Raw genomic sequence first — 19,406 nt, 5'->3', positions numbered from 1 at the left:
TGGGGCTGCGCGCTCTGGCCCGCTGCCTTGTATCCGCTGCGGGGTGCGCTCCGGGGCTGGGCGCCCGCTTTGGTCCACCTGAGGCTGCAAAAGCCTTGCGGCAGCTACTCCCAACGCCCTCAGGTGCCGGGGGCTGCCGGCTCTGCCCGCCGCTGCCCGCTTTGGCCGCTCTGCCCTGTCTCCCCTCCGCTGCCCGCTCTTTGCCCGCTCTTTGCCCGCTCTCCCCTCCGCTGCCCGCTCTGCCCGCTCTTTGCCGGCTCTGCCCGCTCTGCCCGCGCGGTGCCGTGGCTGCTGCCCGCCGCGCCCGCCAGGTGACGCTGTGACAACGAGTTTGCGGCCGGGCCGGGCCGGGCCGAGCCCGCGGGGCGCGGGGCCGCCTCCCACCACCGACACCCCAAATTCCAGCTCCTTCCCCGCGCAGGGCCCGGGGCCGGCCGGCCGCTGGCTCCGGCTGCCCGTGGGAAGGCGGGAGGCTGCCGTCTGCTGCGAAAGCGTCTGCTGCCCCGGGACACCCCGAGCGAGGGCGGGGGGGAGAGGAGAGAGGGGGAGCCCCCTCCCTGCCCCGGGCTCTCCGCAGGGACAGGCTCGGCGGCACTTGCTGCCCACCCCCCGCTCGGGGGGTTCGGGGGAGCGGCGGGGCAGGCGGCGGGGCCGGGCGGGCGCACCGGCGGGGTCCGCTCCGCTCCGCCCGCTGCCCCGCGAGAGGGGCTTCAAGCTGGCTTCCTAGGAGGGATCCTGAGGGCCTTTCACTGGATTTTTTTTTCAGAAAAACACTATCAGCAGAACAATTCCCGCACCACACCCCTGTTATCATTTAGGTAACCTCCCTGTTTGAAATATTTTAAGTGGATAATAAAATAGTCACCATATCCGTGTAAATTCCCGCAACGAGGAACCGGGATATTCCTCTCGGCCGGGCCGGCCCACCCGCGGCAGAAAGGCGGCTCTGAGGAGCGCCCCGGCAGCCGCAGCCGCCTGCTTCCCCCGTGGGGTCGGACCCGGCGCGGCCAGTCCCACAGACACCCGGTGTGAGCCCGCTGCCATCGGGGCCCGGCGGGACGCCCGGCTGCCAGCGGCTGAGCGTCCCCGTCCTGTCATTAGAAGGATCGATCAAAAAAATAAGTGGAGAGGGCACTGCAGGTACACGGCCGCGGCGATTGGGCAGCACGGGGCTTTTCCAGTGCCCGCCGGTGGCGGTACCACCCAGCCCGACCCGGTGCGGGACGCAGCGGCGCTCCCGGGCGCGCCGCCGGGGATGCTGCGGGCTGCCCGGGGCTCGCCCCGCCGCGCCGGTTCGTCTGGGCTCGGCAGCCGGGAGGGAGAGTAGCAGCACGTTACACGCGGGGAGGCAGAGCGAGGGGAGGAGCGTCGGGGCCGGGGCAAAGGCATAAAACCAGCTCCAGGTGCTCGGCAGCCCCGGCGAACGGGCGGCTATCGCGGAGTAAAAACTTCAGCCCCCCCCCCCCTCCCCCTTCCCCGCCCCGTCCCCGGTGCCGGCCGGCGCGGAGCAGCGCGGGGTGCGGGCCGAGCGCGGCAGCCCCATGCCGCCCGGCGGGCCGGGGCCAGCCCCGGGGGCACCCCCCGGTGACACCCCCCGGAGCCCCTGCCGCTTTCCCCCGGGCCGAGCCCCCAGGAGGAGCCGCGCTCTCCGCCCGAGGAGGATCGCTGTCAGCCTCCTTGCAGGCAGGTGATCTGTCTGCCATTTCTGGTTGCCCTTCTTCCCACCTCCCCCGCCTTTCTTCCCCCCCGGCTGGACAACTCCCTCCTTTGGAGAACACGCCCAAGTACTGAAGAAGAGAGAAAGGGAGGGAAAAAAAAAAAAAAAAAAAGAAGAAGAGAAAGGGGGGGAAGAGAGAGAGGGAGATAGTTAACATTGAACCTGGGGGGAGCGCCCGGAGCCGCTGGCGCTCAGGAGGATCCCGCAGCCCCGTACATCGCCGGCAACAACGCGCTGCGTGTGACAGGCGTCCAGATCCGGGATAAGCGAGGGAGCGGGGCAGGCGCAGCGCCGGTGCGGGGCGCGGCGGGAGGGGGCCATGGTGAGCGGGCGCGGGGGCCCGGCGGCGCGCAGCGGCGGGCGGTGCGGGGCGCGGCGGGGGCTGCCCCTCTCGGCCGCGCTGCCCTGACCCGCGGCCGCGCCGCCAGGAACGGCCCCGGCCCGCGCCGCGGCGGGCATCGTTTCGCATGTTGGGCTGAGACACGGCAAGCAAGGAATATGAACAGGAAAACAAGGCGCTGGATCTTCCACATCTTCCTGAGCCTGGGGATTGTGTACATCAAGATCGGGTAAGTAACTTTTTTCTTTTTTTTTTTTTTTCTCCCCCCCCCCCCCCTTCTTTTATAACAATTGCGCTCTCTCTCGCTCTCAGCCTAACCTGCCCAGACCTGTTACTATTTAACTCGGGAAGCCTCAAAACCCAGTGATGATGGTGGTGATCACGATTAAATAAGACAGGCAGAGCCCCCGCACCTCTGAGCGACCCTCGGGGGCGCAGCCTCCGGCGGGGCGAGGTGGCGGCCCCCGGCGACTTGCGGAGCCGCGGGGGGACCCGGGGCACCCCCCGGGGCATCCGGCCCTCCTCCGCCCCTGCCTGCGGTCCCCGGTGCGGGGTGCCGCGGCCGCCCTGGCCCCCGCCCGGCTCCCGCAGCTACCTGCCGCCGCCCGCAGCCCGCGGCGGGCCGCCGCTCCCCGCACGGAGAGCCCTCGGCGGCTGCAGCCGGAGGAGACGCCGCCGCCCGCACCGAGAGGGGAGCGGGGCGGGGGGCGGCTCTCCGGTCCCGCAGCATCCCCGGCCCGGCCCGGCCCGAGGTGCCCGCCCAGGTGCGCCCGGCTGCGGGGGGAGGCGGCGCAGCCCGGGGGCTGAGAGCGCGGGTTATCCCCCTCCCTCCCTCCCTCTAACTGTTCAACAGGAGAGGGAAAACCCTCCCAGCCCGTTGCCTGTGCGTGGCCCGGGCACGCAACGCCGCTGCATGAGCTTTAATTTACGAATGAGGAAGTTGGGTCCCGTTTTGGCAGGAGCCCACGTGCTCCTTATCTCTGCTTTGGCTGGGGAGAGAGGGAGAGGGAGAGGGAAACGACAGGGGGAAGAGGCGGGTGTTTTCCGGGGGCACCTGCCAAAGCCGGGCCCTGCAGCACGGGAAGGCGTCAGGGTGCTGCGGCCGCCTCCGGGATGAGCGTCCCCTCAGCCACCCCTGGTGTCTTGTCGTTGCAGGGGTTTTTCCTCTGTGGTGGCCCTGGGAGCCAGCATCATCTGTAACAAGATCCCGGGTCTTGCCCCCCGGCAGCGGGCGATCTGCCAGAGCAGGCCCGACGCTATTATCGTCATCGGGGAAGGGTCCCAGATGGGCATCAACGAGTGCCAGTTCCAGTTTCGCAACGGGCGCTGGAACTGCTCTGCCCTGGGAGAGAGGACCGTCTTCGGGAAGGAGCTGAAAGTGGGTACGTTGCCTCTCTGCTCGCTGCTGACCAGCTCCCACCCGCGCGACACCAAACGGGGGCACGCGGGGAGCGTCACGGGGCACAGCTCTTGGCACGGGGAAAGACCAGGTAGCTCACAGCGCTTGTGCCAGCCCGGGCAGGACTGTCACCCTGAGCGTGGTCACCTGGGTGCTGTCCTTACCAACACGACAGACATCTGTGCTTCCTCCTAGCAGGGCACCTGCCGTGCCCCTTGCTGCGGTTCGGGGAGGCACTTCCACATGCGTTAGCTTCCACCACAGTAATTTCGCTGTCCTGCTCTCACAAGTCCGTTCTGAAAGGTTTTCCATTTGTGTGCACGGGACAGCAGCCTTATTCATGTATTTGAGGATGAGAAAAAGGTGTTTGGTTCTGCTTAAAGGTAGTGGCCAGAGACAAAATGCTGACCGGGGTTAGAATTACGCTTCTGGGGTGCAGGTGATTCCACAGCACTGAAAACACAAAGACTGAGGAAAAGTGTTTTCCAAATACAGGTATAGCCATTTTTAGAGCCGTCATTGAAAACTAATCTCTCACAGCACGGCATTCTGCATCCAGAAGTTGAAGTTGTGATCTATGGTTTCCAGCCTTGAGGTCTTTCTGCCTCCTCCCCATCTAAAATGTAGATGCAAAACCCAGAAAACCCATCAAATAATGCTTAGTGTGATAGAAAACATGGATATTTAATGAGAACAGAAGAAGTGACTGAGGAGAGAAGCTAGAAGAGCCCCGAGCAGTCACACAGCAGCTGTGCCTGGCTTCTAGCTTGTCGGGAAACCCCCTGGACTGGACTGGCTCCAGGCACTGTTTAGTCATATACGGACAAATGGCAGGATACAGCCCTAGTACCTCATTCCTTGCATTCTCACGAAAAGCAGAGATACAGCCTTGCCACACTGCTTCAGGACCCCTGAGAATCCCTGGCTTTAACTCAACCTATATTTTATCACATCCGTGCATGTTGATATGTGTGTTTTCAAAAACTTACAGATATTTAAGGAAAGAACGGAAAGAGAACAAAACAAATTTGAAAGCCCTGTGTGAGTTACCGATCTTTCAACACCTTTGATAATCAGAGTGAGTCAAGTAGGGAATGTAAAAACCACCCTGCATGACATTGTGAAACATCTGAAAATGGACCATTTATTCAGATTAGCTCATTGTTTCTATTCCTTGAGCTGAGCTGTTCCTGTCAGTGATCCATGCAAGTGTTTGCCACTTATGTCAGTGAAGAGTCCATTTGGATGGCTGACAGGTTTGGCCTCATTTAGTCTAAGAGTAACATTTCCTTAAACAGAAAATGTGAGAAGGATTTCTTCTTCTCCAACAAATCATAAAACTGCAGAGTTATTGTGGTCTGTTGTATAAACATGCTCTCAGTTCCTTCCCCCCCTCCCAAAATTGAATTATTTAGCTAGCAGGTTATATTTAGGTCCTTTTAAAGAAAGTCAATATTAAAGGAAGTAGACTTTGATCTGTCTTTGAGGTGATAACTCTTAATACGTTCTATCTATCCATTACGAGGCTAAGATGGATAGGGCAAATTCATCACTGGTTTCGGAACACAGTCGAGTATTGAATGGCATCCAAATTATAAAACTCATTTAAAGAATAACCAAACCCTTCAAATTTAAACAGGTTATGCATTTACCTGTGCACATAAACTTTGATAAAATTCACACAGGTTTGAAATGTGCAATAGTGAATTTTACTTGCACGCAAGACATGCATGGTGTTTCAAGGATAAAAATACTCAGGCCCTCAAACACCGTGAAGTATTATAATGTAATCACTCCTGCTCAGGTTGTCTCCTTGTTCTTCTGCTTCTTCCCTATCAGCACCTATAGAAACCTAGAATATCTGACACAGCTCCTCTTTCTATGGCTGTAAGGAAAAAGCATCCGATCCCTACATTTATCCCTCTTTCCCTTAGATCTCTGCGTCAGGGTGTGCTCTAGGTTACCATTCAGAGAAATAGAGGCTAATATTTTGCTCTGGTTAAAAAGGGTAAAACCTACATGCCATAAAGCTGTAAGTCAAATTTGGTGCCCACAAACAGGAGATCAGGCCTGCGTCCCTTACACTAAACAGGAAAGAGAGAGAGACGTGTGACATGAAGAATGATATACCCTACAGGACATATTTTAAGGTTACTGTGCACAAGAATAATCCTGTAGCTTTTTTAATTTCCAGAAACAGCTCTAGATTCTCAGTCCTTTGACATGGTGTGTATTACAAAATACTATTCAAACAGCAACTAATACATTAGTACCTTTTATAGCATTCAAAGACTGATTATATTTCTCAGCCAGTTGCATCCTTAAAGTTATTACCTCGGAAGTGCGCAGGGCACCTTTGTCTTGCCACTTGCAATAAAGACAGTGGGCCACACATGACCTCATTCCGCTCTCTCTGTTAGAGGCTTTGCTCTGCCTCTGGAGTGGCACTGATGTACTTGCTCTATGATTAGGATATGACTTCAGAATGACAGTAATGTGGCTCGCCTTGCCACTGCACTGCTGAACGTGTGCAGTGAGCACAGTCTAATATCAATTTGGGAGGACGTGCTTAAGTAACTTATGCTAATAGAATTTGCGTGTGTTAGTCCATACAAATAAGTTCCCTTGGATACCACAGATTGTTGTGAACTATTTCCTGACGCATGATTTTGATGGCACACCAAGCTAAATCTCTTCAAAACCGTGTTTCATTACTTTTACCTTTACTGGGTAATCTGTTTTATGAATGTTGTGCCAATGTACCCGAATTATTTAAAATCTCTTGTTGACACTGCAAGGTGATTCAGGAAGCCCAAGTTCTTCTCGTGGTTCTGCCACTGTGGGGCTGAGGGACGGTGGCACTCTCCTCCTCCTCTGTTCTCTTTTCCCGTTTTTAAAATGGCAACAGGGATGCTAGCCTTGGTGAAACACTCTGAAGTCAGTAGAAGGAAACCATCAAACAAAATTTTCCTGTTCTGATCTATAGCATGTGTGTATCTGTATTTTAACAAATTCACATTTAATCCATCCTCCAGCGATAACTTAGTTGTAGAGTTACAGTTAGCAACCGTTTAAATTCATCCATTCTTCATACGTCGTATTTGGGATCACAGAGTTGAGTTCCCAGCTCGTTATAGCATGCTTCCCACCAATGCACAGCATATATTCTCTGTTTCTTGCGTCATTTTAATCTAGTTTGTCCTTCAAAAGAGAGTCTTCCCTACTGACATACTGTGGATATCTTATCGACGACAGCTGGTGACAATAGTGCCAATAACATGAAGAGAAATAACGGAGTAAAAGCAACATCAGTTTACTCCAGCTGAGGACTTGGTCCTATTATGACAGGAAATGATAAAGTCACAATCAAGATCAACACAAGGATTTTTTTTCTAGACAGTTCTGTAGACACCTTATTAATAATGTAAAGTCACAAAGAGAATTTTTAAAATAACCATGGAGATGACGCAATGCTGCAATTTGGACACTTTAAAATACAAACATATTTATTACAGTGGTCATCAGTTCTGTTCCTGAAGATGGCCACAATCAAAACCAAGGTTTTAAAGCAGGAGAGGCCAAAAAACTCTGGCCCACCTCTCCTCAGGTGAAATGTGCTTCAAGCCTAAACATCTGAGCAACCAGAGATGCCTCTGAGAGAATCTGAAAATCAGATTTGGGCTCTGGTGGATCACAGAAAGAGCAAGTGCTATGGCGAAGGTTTTTCATCAGGTGCCTTAGTAGCCCACTTTGCAGTGTGCCACCTTGTGAACAGGTAGTTAACAGTCACTTTGCTGTTTGTGATAATCACAGGCCAAGGAGTATCCATCTCAAATAATTGCCTTGGGATACACATACATTTCGTGGTATCTAGAGGACAGCATCATATTGGCATCATAGGGCAAAAATAAAAAAACTGTGTCTTTTTGTCATAACTGAGCAGCACTGTCACTATTAAATGTGACTTCCCAAGTAAAAATAATACAAACTGCTTGACTGTATCTTTACTAAGTGACACAGCAAAGTGGAAACTCATTGCAGTGCAGATCTATGAAAAGAAAGGCACTACAGCCTTGCAGGTGTCCCGGACCCTGCATGGGAGAGGATGGAGGGAATCACCCAAGGGCTATGAAGACACATGGTGGTCTCTGAAGAGCATTACAGCAGAATTGGTTTCAACCAAGTTTTCATCCTGGTCTTACTCAAATGCATCAATTCTTTGGTTTCTTTTACACTGAAAAAGGTTTCAGTGTAAGCCCCTTGATACCTTCATCCATCTGACAGTACTCATGAACAAGCAAAGCTGAAATCAAAACACGAATCCACATGGACAAACTGGTTTTAAAACTTTTAAGCACAGCAGGCCAACTCAGCACCTGTGTATGCTGTGTGCAGTGCCTTTGACTCAGGGATCATTACAGGTGTACCCACATGTACACACTGAAACAGGCGGTTAGTTTTCCTTTATACAGTACACTATTAGCCCTACACTGCCCACTGGGCTGAATTTAGCAGCGATTTATTTTCCATATATTGAAATAAACTTTTCTTCTGTGGTTTCCACAACGTAAAGGAAGAGGGGACATTCCCACTCTTGCCTGTTGAAACAAAAAAAAAAATAGGTGTTGGAATGGGCTGCCCAGGGAGGTGGTGGAGTCCCCATCCCTGGAGGTGTTCAAGAGGCGGGTCGACACAGCGCTGAGGGATCTGGTGTAGTTGGAAACCGTCAGTGCTGGGTTAACGGTTGGACTAGATGATCTTCAAGGTCGTTTCCAACCTATATGATTCTGTGATTCTGTGATTCTGTGAAATTACAACCATCCTACAAGCCAAACCCTTAACTCGTTCAGTAGCTATCAGGAACTATTTCTTTTGCTAGCATGCAAAAGAGAACAAGATCTAGCTCATTCTCCTGTCTGGTCTGGTAGAGTTAAAAGAGCAATAATGGAGTAAAACTTCCATTTTGTCACTGTGTTAAAGACAAACACTTTTGAAAATATCCTGGTACAGGTGTGTTCAAGAGAGAATTTCATCTTCTATCATTTTCTAGAGCTTTTTGATTTTAAATACTGGTGTAGTCTCTTGTGTCAGGTTTTAAAGTCTGATTCTTTGAATTATAAAATAACAGACCAAGTAAATCACCACGATCATTATGAAAATGCTTGCTGTTTTTATATTGCATGCACAAACCTGTGGGAAACTAGGTTCTAAGTGATGCTGCACTGATGGAGCGGTCAATATTTAGAAGAAAGATTGATAAATATTCTGTTTTCTGAACCAGTGGTGTTACAAAATCCTGAGATATACAGAAAAGAAATACTGTAATTAACACGAGTCTTGCTATCTACTCAAGCAAGGTCAGAATTTGCATTTCTGCCCTAAGTTTCCAGCCCTTGCAACCAGTTTTTAATGTCAGTACCTTGCATGAGAACAGTTATTTGCAGGCAAAACAGAGGCCGGGCTGAAATATGGCCTGAACATCCAAAACCCAGCATGCTGCTTTATGCCAAAAAGTCAATCTTTCTCAGCAGGGACTGTCACAGTAAGATAAAACATTGCCCCAAGGTCACTGCAGTTGGAATTCCCATCAGAAGGTTTTCATACCTGCCTTCGGATGTGTCTTGTGAGTACATGTTTCAGAGAAACAGAAAGATTACATTTCATTGAAAGGTAGAAGAGCTATCTCCTCACACAGGGTCAGTACGTGGCATTTTCTAAAGTTAAGGCAGTGGTGTGGAGGGGTCAGAGCTGTCTGAGAAGGGGAAGCTGATGTTTGAACTCCAAAATACTGGCTGTGATTTTGGTAATGCACATGCCCTGAGTAGTAACTTTGTAAGTTTAAAAAGGGTATTTTCAAAAATAATCACTATACATGGAGTGTTTCCAAGAATTTCATGTGTTGATGAACAAACGAACTTGTGAAAGTGGGCAGTGACTAAACCCCCCAAAGTCTCTTAGAGCAGCAATTCTACTTATTTTATTTATCGGTACTAATCTTTGCAAAGAACATGCTGCTGATTTATAGGGAACTGTCGTTTTCATTTCAAGTCAGTACAATATTTCAAGGCACCAAACCCCTCAAAACCTTGAATGATTACAGAAGGGGGAAGAAAAATAAGAGGGGGATACTTCAATGATTTTTTTAAGCTACCATTTTTATTAATCACACATGCTAGGTTAAAGAAAGATTGAAAATAAAAAATCTGCAAGACCATACATAGCCTACCAAGGAAGGAGGAGGCACACCCCAAAGTAGGCAGAGGATGAGTTCTGCTCTTCATTTTTCCTAGCTGTGAGTTATGACCTCTATAGAAAGATGTGAAGTAATGTTAGCTATGGCACATAATTGGCAAGGTACCTTGTATTTTCCATCTTTCTATTTTCACCATCATATTTCAGCTCATGTCAGTGCAGATAACTCCCTCTCTGACCCTTTGGCTTTAAATAGCAGAAAATACAACCCATGTTTTCCAGTGAGATAAATAGAAATTTGTCTTTTTTATTTCACAGCTTAGTCGATTTATGAGGGGGACTGATAGGGTGGGCCAAGCTATTTAAACATACTTAGATCCCAAGAGGTACCAAACTGCTGAGCACCTACCGACTTCCTGCAAGTAAATCCACTCCGTATCTTGCAGGCTTAGGTCCTGTTTCCCATGCAACATCAAGTTATTGTGCTTCTTTTTAAAACGGAGTTCCTATTTCTGATCAACGTGAATGAAGCTTTTTTACAAACTGTTCAAATTTTAAGATTAAACTTTAAAAAATTTTTAGCTAAATTAAACCCAGAATGCAGGCTGCACTTTGCAGCTGATACACGGGCAGGCCACTTGCTGATCAGCCAAAGCCCAGTCCCACAAACATTTATACACAAGAGCAAAGACATGTATGTGAGTGTTTGCAGGACTAATGCTCCAAGGTGTGCATGAGTTGTATATAATTATGCTCAGTGTTAGGAGAGCCATCTGTGCTGGTAATATTTATGTTTGCACTTACCTGTGATAATCTTAGTGCTTCCCCTTATGACATCTGACACCCTGTGGTGGTGGTTGACTGTGCAGAGCTCAGAGACAAAGTTAAAGACAGCTTGGGATTGTCATGTCTTACACAGTGAGGGGTCTAAAGACAGGACTCCAGTGCTTTAGAGGACGATCAATAGAGTAGAGCTGCAGAAATATCAGAAGCCATGGATGCCAGGCTACCTGCCATCAAAGCAAATGGAGCTGCAACACACTGCATACCTTATTTAGGTCCAGAAAAAGTAGAAAGAGCAGGGAGATACTTATGGCCAACACATGAGGAAAAGCCTCCATGTACATACAGCACTGAAGCACTTATTTAGGCTGAGGAGAGTCCCAGGTCTGGATGGTGGGAGCCGAACCAGACAGATGCCAGGCTGATTGCTGATGGGTGGCACTGCTAGGATCAGGAGCAGGGGGTGCCTCCCTGCTCCCCACCAGTCCCAGCACATCTGCACTGAGCTTGAACATCGCTTATAGTATTACAGTGGTTATACCTGGAAATGCTGCCATGGTTAGAAAGCCGTGTCGGATGTCTTGTAAATGACCAGAGCAACCCCTGAAAGACTGCAAGATCCTTTTCTGAAGTTTCTAATGCTTGGAGTTCAGCTCTGGTGTGTGTTTAGCCTTTGCTTATTTGAGACAATGAGAAGAACCTGTCATTTCGGAGCTGAAAGGATGACTTACAATTCTTGTATCCATATAACTAACTCTCCACCTTTCTCCACAACTCCTGTAGGTCTCAGGCAGCCATCATTCTTTCTTTTGCCAGTTTACTCATCACAAGTGGTGTTATGTGCACCCTTGCAAGTCACTGGCTGGAAAAGCCTCCACAACAACCACTTAAGCTGACCCAGCATCTGGGATGACAATTTGCACCAATCCTCCCACAAAGATCAACTGATTTGTTCATTATATGCGTTTTTAAATTAAAGTTTTCCTTTTTTTTTTTTCACATATTAGGAAAAAAAAAAGATTTAAATCCAGTTGCAGTTTAAGCATGGGTTCATTTGGAACTCTCTGCAAGAAGATTTAATTCCTGGGTTTCCACCCAACGTGTCTAGCGAATAGGTCAGAAAATTGTTCAAGAGACAGTTTGACAGTTTAGCTCATGCCAATGAGTACATTTATTTAAACTCTCTCCAAAAGTCTTTTCTGATCTCACTGCTGAAAACATACTAGTTTACTGTTCCAGCTATCTTTCTAGCCATCTAGAGAAGGTAATGACTGCAGATTAAGGTTTTCTGCACTTTTTCAGTTATACAGAAGAGCAAAATCCTTGATGTTGCCATCAGCCTACTGACTATCTATTTTTGCTTAGGAAGGAAGTGTTTTGCTTATTCTGGTCATTGGTCAAAGTGGGCTTTGTGTCTCACATGGTATGATGCATTGCTGGCAGTTCAGTTCTTTCCTTACCCTATATCTTGTACCATATCTCCTGCTTTGCCAAGTTTCTTTGTCCTCCTGAGCCAGAAGTGCTGTTCCCACCTATGAACTATTTTGTGATGTTGCAGTCACCATCACCTACCGAGACAGGAGAGTCTCATGATTGTGTTGATATCAAAGCCTGGCCTTTTTCCAATGCTAGGATCCTTTTTTACTACTAAATTTTCAGAGGTCAAGTAAGGCACAGGTCTAAGTTGGCTGTCAGATATATGTAAAAAGTGTAGGCTGAAAAGTAAAAGAAAGAAAATAAAGGAGGATCATATCAGGTCATTTCCCAAATTGTTCATCTTTGGGAATCCAGAAGTGATGAGGTTGCACCTTTCAACTTACTCGTATTTTGAGATCAGAGTGAATATGGAGCAGTACTTCCTTGGTCAGCCTGTTCTGGAGCATCAGCAGAAGCCTGGAGGAAACAAACCGTTGCCGGCGCGGAGCAGCTGCCTGAGCGTGCCTTGTTAAAAGCAGTGTTTCCCTCTGAGATCCTTCAGGCATTTCAACTGTCTGCTGAAATCAGAAGTAGAGGAGTAGTATTCACTATTAAAAAGTGGCAGGAAAATACATGTACTCATGCTATCCCATTCGGTTACAAAAACCCTATTACACTGTTTTGGTATCTAAAGCACTGTCACAGAAAAGGCTCAAAATGAGCTACGCTTACCCCTAGCCTGTGTGCTGACATTACTATAAGCCAGACAGGGTAATGAAGCTTAAAAAAGTGAATCATTTATGGAAAACAAAGATAGTTTGATGCAGACGTGACAAGTCTGTGCCCCTTTATCAATACTGCACAAGTGCCAAGGTGCTTCCTACCTGGATCAATTCCTCCAGACACTTGCTTTGTTCACCTTGTAATCTCCTAACTCTTAGTTTTAAAAAAACTGCTAAATTTTCCCCCAAACAAGACAAACTTATAAAATAACTTACTCTGTGTAGTATGTTTTATGATCAAGCTTGACATTGGGTTCTAATTCTGCTTGTGCTAGTTTTATACTCTTTGCCTGGCATTTTTCTCCCTTCTAAGAAGCAACAGATCTGCTTAGTCTTTACAGTGTTGAGTGTGTCAGATTAAAATGATCTCCCAGGGTTTTTTTTATTCTAGATCTTGAAAACAACTTGTGCTAGATCTGAAATCATCCAACAAAAGTAAAACCAGAACCAGAAGCAAATTTCAACTCAAAATAATTTTTTGATGATGTCCCATTTGCTGTTTCATGAAACAGAAATCTGGTATAATGCGTTGCTCCCCTCTGAGCGGAGAAAGTGGGACTTCTTATTGTACCTTCCCCCATTTATCAGTGCGTTTTTCATAGTGTTGTACTTAAAATAGTGAGGATATTGTTGAGGATAAACTGGAGGAGGAACTAGAAAGGTGTTGTGGCTGGTCCTCGTGGATTCATTCTTGAGTGGGACCTCACTTCCACCTTCCTCCTCTGGTCTCCCCACATGGCTGCAGAAGTGCTGAGAGCACAACTCCAAATACACCTAAAGCCTGGAATTTCTATCTAACATTTAAATTTTCATAAAAAGCCATTAGTTCTAGAAAGCCTCATCTGCAAAGTCCATAGTCATAACAATTCAACATTTTATGATTTTTCTTTTTCTAAATAAGGGAAAACAAGAAATCCTCTGCGGAAATCTGATACTTGACTACAAGTTCCTCAATAAACACAGTGCATAGCAGTATCAATGGGAATATTGCCTATGCTAATAAAAGGGCATGAAGTTGCCAATTAACAGGTTTTGATTATGTCATCTTGTTTTCCCTTTTACTTCCTTGCCATAAGGAAGTGAATATTTTTCATTAAAAGAACCATTTAGCGACAAGTACAGCAATCTAGATCTTATATGTGAAAGGGATGTAGCCAAGAATGAAGTGCTTGTAGGATTTCTTTCCCAAGTGATTATTTTTTTGTGAAATCCAATAAACAGCAGAAATTTGCTTGTTTCGTATATAATAAACTATTGCCAGCAGTTGAGGTCTGCCAGAACTTAACTGGCGGGTGTTTGGAGGAGGGAAGCTGATCTTCCCATCTGCCCTCTCCTAATTAAGAGCCTGAGCCTGCTTCCGATCCTGTTGATGCAAGGGTACATTTTGTCATTGGAGAAACAAGAGTAGGGGTAAGTTCTTAATTTGGGAGATCCAAGAATTTTTAAAGGGCTGTTTGATATACATGGGCAACCTCTGCAAACCTCCTTATGTTTTGAAGGGCCCCTCTCTCAGCAGAACTGGTTCCAAAAGCCTTGCAGATCCCATAGGATCCACACATGGGAAATCCTCACACCAGAATGCAAGAAAGCTTCAAGAAGATAAATTAAATCATAGTGAGAAACCCCCCCAACAAACAGAAGCTTGTCATTATAGCCATATTGCACAAAATAATATTGGCTTAATGTCTTCTTCACAGCCCTCTTAGCGAGGCTGTTACTTTGCCTTGCTTTTGTCATGGTACCTACAACAGGCCAGGATTTTTCTTCCATCCTGTGAGAAATTTTGAGATTAAAACCAAATCTTATTTCATTCAGTTTGCAAAAATGTCTGTATTGAAAACTTCATGACACCTACAATGTGAAAAAAAAGTTCGAGTTCAGCTAAAATGTTTTCTGAACAAGATTTCCAACAGAGGTTGTTTTCCTGTAAAAATACCTTTTAGTGCAGAATTAAATTTCTAAATAAAATCCCATTTCTGAACTGATTTTTTAAAAAGTTGAATATTGATGTTTTAGCAATTTCACTCCCAATTACACCCATTTACTTTTTTTTTTTTTCTTTCTTTTTGAGCTATAGTGTTTTCCATCCCACCCTTTTGCTATAAAAAGTTTACTCTGACTACTTCTAATACCATCTGGAAATATATATATGAAGTTGCCTAAATAATACTTTATCTCCTACTACCTCATGGACAGCTCTCATTTTAGAGAGTGAACATCCACAAAAATCAATACTTAGAAGAGAAGAGACCTGCTTATGCCTGCAGATTTACAGCACTTCTAATAATAGCCTTCTGATGTTTGCACCGCAGGAACTTGCCTATCTTTTTCTAACTAATGTCACCATGTTGTATAACGTATTTACTGCACTGTTTTAATTTCAGGTAGCAGAGAAGCAGCATTCACATATGCCATCATTGCTGCTGGAGTAGCACATGCAATCACGGCTGCCTGTACACAGGGCAACCTGAGTGACTGTGGTTGTGACAAAGAAAAACAAGGACAGTACCATAAAGAGGAAGGATGGAAATGGGGAGGCTGCTCTGCTGACATCAGATACGGAATAGGATTCGCCAAAGTGTTTGTGGATGCCCGGGAGATTAAGCAAAATGCAAGGACGCTCATGAACCTGCACAACAATGAGGCTGGGCGGAAGGTAAGTACCCTGTTGTCCCCCAGATGCAGCCACCTCTGGCCTAGGATGGGAGATGGGGTTAGATCATGTGCAGCTCATGAGAACTACAGTGCGCTTTAACGCTAACCTCATTTTACAGTAGACAAGTAGACACCTTTGCAAGTTATACAAGCTTGTTGGACCATCTGTCCATCAAATATTTGTCTAACTGTTACTTTTTACAGCTGTAAAAAGAAAAAAATCAAACAAACATTTTATCTGGAAAGTCAAATGGTGCCTATGATAAAAAGCTTGCCTGCTACTGTGTGGGTGAATGGGATTCTCGTCAGGTTCAGACATGAACTTCTCACTCATTTGAAAAGGGATCATTTTCAACCCAACTGTTTAAACCTTGCTCTTTGTGTGAGGACTACCTCTATAAGGAGAAAAATACTTTAGCAAAAAGAACACAGGCTGACTCACTGTTACACCATTATATGGATTTGTTTTATGATTTTGCACAGCAAGGTTCCTGCCTTCCCATTCTTTGGGACCGAGTAGCTGGAAGCAGCTACTGCAGAAGCAGCTCTCGGGAAGTCAGGAATTCAGCAGCTTCCCACACGCACGTTTCCTGGGGATCCTGAGCACTGAATGCCCCGAGTTTGCTGCCTTTGCCATTTGCTGCACTCAGCCAGTTTTCTGATTGTTAGTGGCAGCCATTGCAGATGCAAGACCCAATCTGATCGGTGCTGCTCAGATCCTTGCAGGTCAGGCATTCCCCAGCATAGCCCAGAGCAGTCTCAGTGGCGGAGGGGCTCTAGGAATAGCCAGGGGATGTCTGTGTGCTCCCCATACAGCTGGGTGCAGGTATGGTCCGGCAACGTTTTCCACGTGGGAGTTACCATTTTGCTGATCACATCTTAGAGAATGAATGTAAATCCTCTTGCTTTCTGAGGTCTCTGTTTTACCTTCTCCACTGTTTGCAGTCCTGTGCATTAGTACTGATTTTATCATTATGTTAGTGTGACTTAGAAGCAAATGGGAGAAGGAAGTTAGGAACAGCAGTTCATTTGTGGATACTATTTTTGTTGTGGTAATTACCTGTAGGCTCTGAGACATCTCCACTTATGCTGGAGCCAAGCAGATTGTATTGAAGAAAAGCCATTTCCACTCCAAACAAAAGCCTAACCCTTCTTTTATTTAATGCTACTGTAGTTGTTTTATAGGTGAGATTATGGTTTTTACTCTGTCTAATATCCTCAATGCCTGTGTCTGGCTCTCTAGTGCAAACATGGTACTTAAAAACACTAGCAAAATTGACACTGAATTCTGAGAATAACTCAAGGACTAGCCATTAATATTTGCTAAAGAAATGATCTGAGATCTTTATTACTCGGCTTCTGGTAGCATGAAGGCACATACTGAAAAGCCCGGTAAAACACCAAGACCCACAGTCTGCTCTGCTATACAGGCACAAATCCACCGAAATAAAATAGAGCAGAGAGTAGTTTCACCTTTGTGGGAAAACTACTTCCTTGAAAGGTCTGCTTTTATTCAATAGGTGCTGGCAGTAAAAGATTCCCAAGAAATGACACATCAGCCTACAGAGGACTGCAAACATAGACGGAACTGGCTGCAGTCTAGACATTTTTTTCCAACGCAAAGCTCAGAGATACAGACAAAAAAAGAAGTTGCATTTTTTGTCTCCATTATCACCCAGGTATGGACCTCGGGTAGAGGAGGAGGGCTATTGGTCCTGGTGCTGACCTGTGGGAAGGCAAAGCATTCAGCAGCCTCCCCTTGAGGCCACGAGCTCCTTGTGTTTCTCACCTACATGTGCACAATTCGCTGTCCTAAAAGATTATGCCTGGAAGATTCAGCTCTACGCATTGTTATCTGGGAGAACAGTGGTGCGTGCTATCTCTGGCGATCTGCCATTTCTCCAGCAGGCTCAGGAACTGTTCTGATCTAGAGATATTTCTACGCTTCTTCCTGCATCCCTTACAGAGCAAAATTACTGATCTTTGTTCGAACAAATCTCTGTTTGAAATCTGCAGGGGAAAGAAAGAGTAACATGACTGAGAAGAGGCATGTTACTCCACCAACCTGTAGAGAATGAATAAATGATGTTTTTGCTAGAGAGATTCCTTTCAGGCTTTGCTCTTATGTGAAAGATCACAGTATTTAAAGACAATTGGCAGAGGGAGGCCATTACAGGTATTTGGCAAGCTAGGTCTCTCACAGCCTAACCCTTTCACAACAAAGACTGTCTTGTTTTGAGGTGGTACTCTCCCTTTTGGAGCAATATGGATCTTATCAGCCTCCACACATTCTATTCTTGGTGGCTTTCCTCTGGGCTACAAATTCTTGTCTAGTTTTACTTGCCCATGGCTAGGTTTTTGATGATATTTATGCACCTAGGAGACAGACTGGCACCTACTGGGCTTCCAAAAATAAACTTGATGTTCAATTCTTATTGATTTGTTATCTTCACCTGTAGGCACCGCTACACTGTTCAAAAGTCAGTCTCTACTTCTTTGGTCTCACAATGTGAAACTGCATTGTGTGCTGTGCCCACTCCACAGGCGCTCACAAATGACCTGTGAAAAGGCCCTTCTTTAGGATGACACCAGCTGCAGGTCATTCAGGATGCACTCCAGTAGATCATACGTATATTATTATCTAGTTATCTTCTTCAGAATCACTGGTAAATGAATCTCTTCCATCTTGGCAAGCAAGAGATGATAGACTTTGCACTGCAGTAGGCAGGCCTGCTGGGCTTACGATGGGCACTGAGCATAGGTAGGACTGCATGGTATAAACAAATAGAGAACCAGCAGGAAAAGCCTGGTCCAGACTTTTTGGAGGTCTCAGTTCAAGACTTTCCACATTCTCGTAGTCTTGTTTTACCTAGGCAGATGTCTCTCTGCTTCCTGTGGTGCCAACGACAGTCTCTGAACCTACTGAATACATGACTCTGTCGGAGCAATAGTACGATTATCTGTCAGCTCTTTCGAGGAGTAAATTAAGATTGACTGTGTCAAATGTGGAGGATTTTAGAGGTCATAGGTAGAGAACATCCATGTTCCTTTTCCTCAACAGCTTTGGTAGTACAACGCTTGAAAAAAACTTGTGTGTGCACCCAGGATGCAGTGAGCAGCACTCCCACCTGAGATCAGAGTGTGTGAAATGTCTCCGTTCCCAGCTGCTCCCACACCACAAACTCATGCCAGTGATGCCAGCGGTTCCTGCAGAATGAGCACCCTTGATACATCTGCTGCTGGGGTGGAGCGAGTAACAGTTTTCCTTATTGTTAAAGGACAGAGCTCTAACTCTCTGTTTCTCTCTCTGTCTTGGTGACAAACCACCAGGACTCAGTTTTGTAGTACATAGGCACAACTTCAAAGTTCCCAGGCTACTTGGAAGGGAAGGGGCAGAGTTCAAAACAGGGGTCACATACACCCTAAAAAACCAGCCCCAAGCAGCCCAAGAAGCCTCACGTCATTTGTCAAGCCAATTGGAGAGCAGCTATTTCTGACCTCCAGAAACAGAGTTTAGGGTGCCTTTCCTCTTTGAATTAGTATTTCCTGAAATGCTGATTCACTGCAGGAAGAAGCAAGCAGTACAGGGAGAACAGGAGGAGAATTCATAACAGCTGGGTCAGAAAAGAGAGATAAAGCTTGAATTAATTTAAAGGCATAATCCTGATTTGCCCTGCAAACTTCCATGTGAGGGGTTGTAATTGCAAGACTGAATTGTCTGTTAGCAAATTTGTCTTCTCAAGTACAAAGTTAATTAAATTATTGTAAGTAACACAATAATGTATGTCTGAGAGATATTTATGCTCCAGGAAATAAAAATGTTATTCTCCAAGTTATCCTGCTAAAAAATAGCAAAGTAGGGCCTGAAAGGTTCTACATATTTTGGCTGTAAACTTTTCATTTTGACAGCACGGCAAGGTACATGACCAGATTGCTCTCTCCTCTCTTTTTCTCTGTGACATTGAAATTCCACGAATGGCATCTTGCATCAGCGTTACATCATATTAAGTATAATGCAATATTATGAGTCATTGTTATAAATCATGGACACAGGCTGCATTAGAAGGCTTTTGCAATTCAAGAGCACGTCAAGGTGGATTTTTATTCAGCGTTTCTCTTTGG

General features: G+C 46.6%; 1 protein-coding gene across 1 annotated transcript in view; it reads left to right on the top strand.

The window, feature by feature from the left end:
- Positions 1 to 1,873: 1,873 nt before the first annotated feature.
- The window catches only part of WNT7A (Wnt family member 7A), a 39,334-nt gene continuing 21,801 nt past the window's right edge, over positions 1,874 to 19,406 (top strand). The window contains exons 1-3 of the mRNA XM_074835980.1: positions 1,874 to 2,286; positions 3,213 to 3,439; positions 15,014 to 15,285. Of these exons, the coding sequence (XP_074692081.1) occupies positions 2,216 to 2,286; positions 3,213 to 3,439; positions 15,014 to 15,285 (570 nt within the window). The 5' untranslated portion in view covers positions 1,874 to 2,215. The remainder of the gene's footprint in view (positions 2,287 to 3,212; positions 3,440 to 15,013; positions 15,286 to 19,406) is intronic.

Source organism: Strix aluco, chromosome 11 (assembly GCF_031877795.1).
Source record: "Strix aluco isolate bStrAlu1 chromosome 11, bStrAlu1.hap1, whole genome shotgun sequence".
NCBI lineage: Eukaryota > Metazoa > Chordata > Aves > Strigiformes > Strigidae > Strix > Strix aluco.
This window is presented reverse-complemented; position numbering and strand designations above follow the sequence as displayed.